The 9,604-nt window shown below is 40.3% G+C and overlaps 1 protein-coding gene across 1 annotated transcript; it reads left to right on the forward strand.

Annotated features, from left to right (window-relative positions):
- Nucleotides 1-1,953: 1,953 nt before the first annotated feature.
- Nucleotides 1,954-6,061, forward strand: LOC116248692 (protein HOTHEAD). The gene is made up of 5 exons (XM_031621623.2): nt 1,954-2,189; nt 2,662-3,303; nt 3,961-4,364; nt 5,199-5,764; nt 5,867-6,061. Exons 1-5 carry the CDS (start codon nt 2,111-2,113, stop codon nt 5,919-5,921), a joined length of 1,746 nt encoding a protein of 581 aa, XP_031477483.1. The 5' UTR covers nt 1,954-2,110; the 3' UTR covers nt 5,922-6,061.
- The last annotated feature ends 3,543 nt before the right edge of the window (nt 6,062-9,604 follow it).

The raw sequence follows: 9,604 nt of genomic DNA on the forward strand, positions 1-9,604 counted from the left end.
AATCTGAATATGATTTTTAAAGTCACTAATCCGACCAATTTTCACAATGTAAGGGCCATGGATATACGACATTTAGTTATACTAAATCCAATCTGAATATGAATCCAAATCAGGTTGGATATTTATTTATATCCAAATTTGAATCTGATTGGATGTCATTTCTTAAATATGAGCCCATCACGAACTATTGGCATCGTACTGGTGACTTATGAAAAATAAAAAATAAAATTTTGAAATTATTTTATTTACATACAAGGCATTATGTACTTATGTCAATAGGCCGTGCTGGGCTCATTCTATGTCATAAGTGCCTTTGCAAATTAATTAGTAACCAATTTTATACTAATAATTCATATCAATCCTGTTTGAAGTGTTAATAACTGCAGCTAATACTACTTGAACACTTTGTGTTTTTGGTGGAACCAAAATTCTGCTTCAGTCCAAGAAAAGAAAAAGCTAGGGAGTGTTTGAATGACACCCTCCAAAAACTTGGTTTTGTGAAAACCGACTTTTTAAAAAACCTTGTTAAAAACCCAGTTTTGAAAAATTGGTTTGGATGTTTGGATGACAACTAAAAAACTTGACTTAGAGGCAAAAGTCAGTTTTGCCTGAAAAACCTGGGGGAGGCAGGTTCCGGCCCTTTATGAAAACCAAGTTTTGCCAAAACTGGGTTTTGGCAAAACCAAGTTGGAATGTCCCTAAACATTCTTGAAATGGTGGTTTGGGATAAAACCAGGTTTTATCTTCCAAAACCTGGTTTTAATTAGTCGTTCAACCACCCCCTCCCCCTCTTTTAGAAATCAACGTAGAGTAAATGCTTTCACTGCAGGATCCGCTGTGTTGCTAATCGCCCTCGTCTTGAAAGCATGCAGGTCTGCTTCATTTTAAAATCCATGGACATGATGACTACCAACAGTATCACCAGTGTTTTCTAAAAATTGTGGATCCAACAGAAGGTCTCCAAGCAAAGTTGCCATTTATCAAGTGGCCTTCTCTTCCAGGCAGAAACTTTTATTGATTGTTTCTGCCTAGGGTAGGTTAGAAAATCATGATCCTAATTTAATGGGCTTTCCTTATTTAACTTCAGAAATTTGCTGGTCAAGGGCACTATTTTTAATTTTTTTGCTTTTAAGACATTGCCCTAAGAGTCCTGTCTAATTAGAGGACCAGTGTCTCCAGTAACTATTTTAGTTCGAAATAGAGAAGGCTCAAGGCAGCCATGGATGTGGAAAAACATTACGTGTGTTGGATGACGCCCTCCTGGAATCCAGTTTTGTAAAAACTAGATTTATAAACACAAAGTTCTTTAATGAATTTTAGAAACTTTGTTTTTTTTTTTTTGTTTTGGTGAAACGTCCAAAACCTGGTTTTGAATAAGCTAAAGGGGACCAGTTTTTCACTCCCTTTCACAAAACCAGGTTTTATTAAAACTGGGTTTTCTTTAAACCTAGTTTTCATGGAACCCAAACAGTCCAAAACCTTTCTAAACCACCTCAAGTCTTTGTGTTCTTCTCCTCTTCTTTTAAATCTTGAGAGTGTGTGAAGAAATTGTCTTAACTACTTGTCGAAAACAAGGTACAAGGTGGCGACCATTATTTTGCTACATATTTATTAGGTCGGGGCTATTTTGCTAATAAACCGCTTAAGAAAAGCAAAATCTTTGGTTTTTTTTTGTAGGTTAGAGGGTCTACAGCGCATGCACATAAATAATTGAAACAACCAAGCAGACTGCTTTAAATTCTACTGTCAGAGATCAGAAAAATTAAATACTTGTAAACCAACTTGTGGGCACCTCTGAATCTTCAATCTGACACCGAGGAGATAACTTGTTGTGTTTGTGCTCCATTATCCTGCCGCTTATCCTTTAATTCTCTGGTTTCACACCTTGTGCATTTCAGCAAGGAGTTAGGAGTAGAATCTTTAAATGCTACCGGCCCCAGCTACTGAATTTCCACTCAAGTAGGCCCATCCCAACTGCATGCTCAGCTAGCTGAGCTCCGAGCCCGCCGTTGGCTTCTTCAATTTAAATGCCAGGCCCTCTCGCCGGTGAATTCAGACCACCAACATCACGTTCTGCACTCTGGCTGTTCCATTTCAAGCTTTCTTCACCATGGCTTTCTTGGGGAGATTGATTCTTTCTGCGCTTATCGGGATCCTCTGCTTCCATGGCTTCTGCCTCTCTGAGATGCGTAATGATCTCTGCGTTTCGTTGTCTTCTCGATATTTCTTGCGCACTAGTTTCTCCATGCTCATTGGCCAGCTGAGTCATTTCTCTGTGTCTCTTTTAGTTTACAGTTGACAATTTGGATTAGGCAACCTCATTTCCATGGATTAGACTAACCAGTTTCTGAAAAAGGTCGTCATTTTGTCATATGTTTACAACTGAAGCGGCGCCAAGAAACATATCTTGCTCTGCAAACTAGATTTTCTGCTTTATATCATCAAAAGATGTCCTTGTTTGAGATTTAGCCAACAATTACAGGTACCAATTAGTTCTGCATCTTAATCAAAGGATCATGCAACTAAAGGTTTCTCTAATCCAGCAGAAACTAGAGTCTGAGGCTGAACAGACCATTTAACAAATTGAAGTGTACAGAAAGCTTTCTTTCAGTTTGTGTGAATCTTCCCTTTTCTTCTAACATTTTCCTTGAAAAATCGCAGCTCCCAATTATTCCTTTATGCAAGAGGCGATATCTGCACCTGCAATCTCCCACTATGACTACATAATCGTGGGTGGAGGGACAGCAGGGTGCCCACTAGCAGCGACCCTTTCTCAGAGGTTCAAGGTGCTACTGATAGAAAGAGGAGGCTCCCCATATGGCAACGCCAACATAACAAATCTCGGGTCTTTTGGGGACACCCTCTCCGACCTGTCCCCCGACTCGCCTTCCCAGAGGTTCATCTCAGAAGATGGTGTCATAAACGCCAGAGCCAGAGTCCTGGGAGGCGGCAGCTGCCTGAACGCCGGGTTCTACACCAGGGCCGGCCGGGAATACGTCGAGCAAGTCGGCTGGGACGGGGCCTTGGTGAACCAATCTTATGAGTGGGTAGAGAAGATTGTGGCCTTCGAGCCCCCCATGCTTCAATGGCAGTCTGCTGTAAGAGATGCCCTTCTGGAAGTTGGGGTGTTGCCTTACAATGGCTTCACCTTCGATCACCTGTATGGCACCAAAGTGGGAGGCACCATCTTCGACAAGGACGGCCGCCGGCACACCGCTGCCAACTTGCTCGAGTATGCCAACCCCAGCGGCCTCACCGTTCTGCTGCATGCTACTGTTTCCCGCATACTGTTCAGAACTAAAGGTAGTAACAAAGAAGAATTGCAACTGCCTCATTTTCTCTCCTCCTTGTTCTGTGATCGAGAGAAGAAGATGGCAGATCACTCCCATTCTTTCAGTTTTTCCATATAATGAACCAGGAAAACGAACTAAAAATTGAAGATAGGGATGCCATCTTTCCTAAACAGAGGCGCCATCTTTCCGAAACAAAGGCAGAATTAGCAGAGCCATAGTATTCCTTTCAAAATTTTGAAATGTAGAGGTTTTCTAAGAGCTTTTAAGACAAGCTTTATTTTTAAAATTTCAGGAGAAGAACAAGAACATTTATCTTGGGGAATTTACTTATATTTCTGCAAAATGTTCCGTTTGTAGGATGTGGGAGTGGAAAGAAAAATGGATGGAAATTTAGAGTTTTTCCATATTTAAAACTATAAAGGTCAACACACAAAAAAAATCATACGTTTTGGACATATGGAATCATTTTTATAAGTAAAAAAAATTATGGCCGTTGGTTATCAAACTTCTACAAAAATCTCACTTTCTGACTTAAAATAATGTCATTTTTATATAAATCTGTGATGTTTTGGTGGTAGATATAACTTTCGTGCGCAGATTTTACAAGAAATAATGAGTAAAAAGTATTAAAAATAGTCACGGCGGTCATTCCTTCTTTGGTTTTTAGGGAAGGGAAGGCCCGTAGCTCACGGAGTGGTGTTTAGGGACTCAAAGGGGACCCTGCACCGGGCGTATCTCAATGATGGGACCCAAAATGAGATCATCTTGTCCGCAGGAGCCATTGGCAGCCCACAGCTGCTAATGCTCAGTGGCATCGGTCGAGCACAGAGTCTGAAGTCCCAGGGGATCGGAGTGGTGGTTGATCAGCCGCTGGTGGGTCAAGGAATGGCCGACAACCCCATGAACGCCATCTACATCCCGTCGCCGTTGCCGGTGGAGGTTTCCCTGATTCAGGTGGTTGGCATCACTCACTTCGGAAGCTACATTGAAGCTGCTAGTGGCGCCAATTTTGCTTACCCTTCTGCCTCCTCGGGCACACCTAGAAGGGACTTTGGCATGTTCTCTCCTAAGGTATGTGTGTGTATGTGCGGGCGCGCATTCGCTTTCTATACTGAATTCTTTAATATTATAAAATATCGCATGGATAGTAAATCGCTTTCTATACTGAATTCTTTAAGATTATAAAACATCGAATGGATACAACTACTATCTGCTTGATTGATGTCAACTTATGCCCATTTGTTGAAGGCGACCTTATATGAGATTGCTGTTTTCTTGTTTTTTTCTTAGCCATCATCATGTTGGCTGTTGGCTGGAACAACTGTGGTTAAATGGCTGGATAACTCTGAACAGGCAGAATCACCTGTCAATGATGATTAGATAATTTTTTATGAAGAAAAGTTAACTGATAGTGGGCAAGACGCATACGATCTTGGCCAACATTATTCAATTCTTTCTCCCTTTTATATATTAGGAAATAGGAATGGAAAGATCTGGTTCTGCCCTCCCCACCTCTTTCTCTTTTCCCTTCTTCTCTCATTTCTCTCTCTCTCTTTCGTCATCCACCTCCTCTCTGGCATCCACTCCCCCTCTCTTCCCCAGTTTTCCCTTCTTCTCTCATTTCTCTCCCTCTCTCTCTCTCTCTCTCTCTCTTTCACCTTCCACCTCCTCTCTCCCATCCGCTTCCCCTCTCTTCCTCAGCAATCAGGTGATTCAGGTCTTCTCATCATTTTAATGAAAAGGAAATGTAATTGGGACTTCCCTCTCTCTTTAATTTCTCCATCAAGCTCCCTCTCTCAATGAACTACTAACTCTGCATGCAGCAAAAACACTTGTAACAAATTCTCTTGATCCTGGCAGGCAGCAGGAAATACATTTATGACAAATTAACATTGATTCTTGCAGACAGGTCAGTTGGGCATAGTCCCACCCAAGGAAAGAACGCCAGAAGCCATAGCCAAGGCCGTGGAAGCCATGGAGAGCTTGCAGGACTCCGACTTCAGGGGCGGCTTCATTCTCGAGAAGATCCTGGGCCCTCTATCCACAGGACATCTTGAGCTGAAAGACAGAAACCCTGACAGCAACCCAAGAGTCACTTTCAACTACTTCAAGGAGCCTGAGGATCTGAAAAGATGCGTGGATGGATTGAACACTATAACCAGAATGGTAGATTCCAAAGCCTTTCAGAAGTTCAGGTATCCATACATCACAGTGGGGCAGATGATAAACATGACCGTCAACTTCCCTGTCAACCTCATTCCCAAGCAGGCCAACGACTCCTCCTCCATGGAGCAGTACTGTAAGGACACTGTCATGACCATCTGGCACTACCATGGAGGATGCCAAGTGGGTAGGGTTGTCGACCATGACTACAAAGTCCTTGGAGTTGATGCTCTTAGAGTCATCGATGGCTCAACTTTCAATGCTTCACCTGGTACAAATCCGCAGGCCACAGTTATGATGCTTGGAAGGTAAAATCTCTCTCTCTCTCTATTAACATACATAACATACATATATGTATGCATGCATATAATAAACCATTCATTAACATGTAGCTTGTTCTTACAATACAGATACATGGGGCTGAAGATTGAGAGAGAAAGGCTTGGTATGCATGGGAGCAACTAGAAATACATTACCGAGTTTAGTGAATGTTTCAGTTGAAGATGCCTTCAATAAGAAAAATTGAAGGAAATGTATTCTTCTTTTCCAGTTGTATTTTGTACTGTGAAGGAGTTTTTGAAAAATAAAAATATGATGCGTTTGTAGCTTGTCTGTTCTATGCTTGAAAAGCAGGAACGACTCCGAAGTATGAGAAAGGGAACTGAACACAAAATGGCAAAGCCAAGTTAACGCAAATGCCAAGGGCCGGGCCAGATTATAATAAAGAATGTTAGATGCCTAAGGCACAAAAGCACGATCAACTAGACAATACATATAGAGAAGAATACTGGGAAAATTTTGACATGATAGGTCACTGGTTGCAGTACTAACTCTGAAATCTGAACTTAGGAAAGGAATAAGTTCCAGTGCTTGAGTGCAGTAGTCTCTCTCTCTCTCTCTCTCTCTCTCTCTCTCTCATATCCAAGTATTGACTTGAAACTGGATCCAATTAATTGGACCAAGTAAAGAAAACTGGAGTGAATCGTATTGGACTTGGACCTGGTGTACAGAGTAAGAGATTGAATATGTTGCATGAATTCTCACATCATGATCATTCTCAAAAGATTGCTAATTGGTTGGGGACCAAGTGCATCTAATGAAGCCCACACCATGGAGCCCAGCACCATATCCTTCAACTCAGTCTGGCTACCAAAAAAGCTGTATAGCGAGAAGGATATGACCCACTCTATGGCATCAAATCTCATGCTGACCTTCTCGGAGATTTCATTAAGGGGAACAAGGGAATGTCCCCATTTCAGAAAGGAATATAAGCATCCCACTACCCTCTAGTGGGCTTCAACTACTAGACCCGCGATTCAAGTTTTGTGAGCATCAACTCTCTGTGCAAGCCGAAACACAACTCAACTTTGGAAGCCGAGGGACAGGGTCTCAGGTTTAATTAAATGTTAATTCAATGCTGAAAAACATCTACTTTCATTTTAATATGATTTCAAATTTGATTTTTCTGTGTCATACCCTTTTTTAGCTAGTTAAAGGAAACAACTGTTTTCATTTAGGAATAATAAATGAGCCAAAAATTACCTCTTTAATGTGATCGGACCCTCTTCATGGTAGGGGAGTGCATGGGTCATATTAATTTCGCAAATTTCTTTCTTTTCACATTTCTTTTTTAGAATTTAAACAGCACGGATGTGATTCAAATCAAATTCTGTTTAATAACAATTACTGTAGCTTTGGAAAAAAAAAAGGGAGAGAGAGAGAGAGAGTGCGTATGTGTGTGTATATATATATATATATATATATATATATATATATATATATATATATATATATATATATATATATAGAGAGAGAGAGAGAGAGAGAGGCAGGTACTTCTAAATCTTCAAAAGCAACTTCCTTCCCGCTATAATAAAAAACACATGGTAGTGACTAAATAAAAAATCCAGCTACGCACACGCGCACACTCACATATATATATATATATATATATATATATATATATATATATATAAATTGAAATCAGCTGGCTACCTTGTAGCCGAATGGCTATTCTTTTGTTTAGTATCATTAAAACTGCCGCAAAAGCATTCCTTCGTTAAAAACCGTGGCCAAGTAACTAGACATCACAATTGCACCTTCTGTGATAGTTTTCAGTGACACAAAATAACAAAAAAAAATAACCATCCAGCCATAGACATAGGTGGTTGATTTTGATTTATCTATATATAAATGTATGTAAATATATAGCTTTAGCTAATGGATGCATTGAATTGGGTGGAGTCTGTGTGGCCGTATGCAACTATTAAAGCATTATGTAATTTACCAGATGGAGCGCTGAAGGCAAGCCATTGCTGTTGGCCCAGCAGTGGAATTAACAATTGGTAGATCGTAACCAAAATTAAAGAAAAATACAAACACCTCCAACTTCGTGATGGAGTTTTGTATAGAAAAGGAACTTGAGCCTACCGGCGGCTTGAAGAGCACATTGCTTAAGAGATGCATGGCACCAAGTGGATCAAGTACAAAAGAGAGAGAGAGAACAGTATATTCACTACCTTTTACCATCCTATACACAATGTCCGGCTAATTGAACCAGCTGATTTTTTGAAATCCAATTTCATTGATGAACTCAAAAGGCTAAAGCCTGTTCTAAGTCTTAAAAAATTGTCGACATATCCTCAAGAAATTTAAAACACTTTAAACGCATTGATTTTAATCTTAATTACAAAATTCAATCTTTGTATCAAATATTGATCATTCTTTTTAGACCTGTACAGACTTGGAACTTTTTAAGTTCATCAAGTAAAACTTATAATACCGGCAGAAATATGACCGGACCAGCTAGACAATCATAAATAGTAGAATGCCAAGAGTGTGTATATATATATATAAGAGAGCGTCCCTAGAGAGTTGAGAATATGACAAGGATATGCTGGTGCGGGTTCCTATCGAGGCGATTCTACATGTTGTCGCACACGTCCATTCATGCCTTTGCATCTCTTCCCCATCTCCATTCTCACCTTTTCTTCTTCTACCCATGTCCTGAGAGTAAACACGCAGGAGACTGAGGCCCTTAAAGTAGACAAAATGAACAGAAGAGATTGACGGCCGGCTACATCGCCAAAAGAAAGAAAGTGATCGTACGCATTAATGGTCAAGAGAATAAGCACTTTGGTGGCGACCCCTTCGACTTGAAAACAGCGACTCGGCTCTGCTAAAGATCAAAGGAAGATAAGGATATCCATGGTATAACCCCCCAGCATATGCCATTATCCTCTCTCTTTCTCTCTCTCTCTCTCTACAAAGGTTGAAGGTGAAGAGGGTTTATATACCAACCAGTGGGTGGGTTCTCTTTGTGTAGCAGCTCGGTTGTGTGAGCAAACTAATTGCAGGGCTTCTCTCTGTTGGCAGATAACTGGAAGAGTATGTCCATGATCCATACTATATATGTAGAATACTTCAAAGTCATCTGCCAAAGGAGAGTTGCCCTGCAACTTGTTTTGCTCAAATGGGTACATGATCACCATCACCAAGGTATGTGAAGCTACTAATTCAGCGGCTTAGGGCAATGCGTTCGATTCAAACCTCCGCAGATTGAGATCTAATAGGCATATAAGCCAGCTATCTCCTCTATGTCAAGTTTCCTGATCCACAACCGAAAGGTGATCTTTGCTATTGTTGGTTTCATTAACTTTATGAACGTTTATTCTTCTGCCCAGAATCATCTGGACTCTTTTTGAATGTGGAGCAATTTCTGACATCTTAAGCATATTGTCTGCAAATTAAGTCCCGTTTCAATTTATTTCTAGTACATCCTTGGTGTAGATTTTCATGTTTGATGTTGGTACCAACAGGATTCTCATAATGGGGCGAACCTAGCTGTATTGCTGTAACCTATGCCTCAATTCTCACAAGGATGGTTACTTGTGGAAACAGTCTTGAGTTGGGGAGGTGGATCTAAGGAGTTTTAAGCTGCTCTCAAGAAGGTTAGCCTTCAGTTTACCTTTCACTCATTTCAAAAATTCAGGAAAGAAAAAAAAAATGAATATTTAGGATCACTTATATCGCAGTTTTACTCCCAAAGAATAATAAAACATAAGAATAAAGGAAGCAGAACAATAAAACAGTAAGAATAAAAGAAGCCGAAGCATGTTTTTTATAACCGTGTTTATGTTCTGCTTCAA

Source organism: Nymphaea colorata, chromosome 2 (genome assembly GCF_008831285.2).
Source record: "Nymphaea colorata isolate Beijing-Zhang1983 chromosome 2, ASM883128v2, whole genome shotgun sequence".
Classification (NCBI taxonomy): Eukaryota; Viridiplantae; Streptophyta; class Magnoliopsida; order Nymphaeales; family Nymphaeaceae; genus Nymphaea; species Nymphaea colorata.

Bases quoted from the DNA above. Each gene is read 5' to 3' on its own strand.
- LOC116248692 (XM_031621623.2), top strand. From the start codon at position 2,111: ATGGCTTTCTTGGGGAGATTGATTCTTTCTGCGCTTATCGGGATCCTC. The intron at 4,365-5,198 runs GTATGTGTGTGT...TGATTCTTGCAG, and splicing joins TTGGCATGTTCTCTCCTAAG to ACAGGTCAGTTGGGCATAGT. The intron at 5,765-5,866 runs GTAAAATCTCTC...CTTACAATACAG, and splicing joins ACAGTTATGATGCTTGGAAG to ATACATGGGGCTGAAGATTG.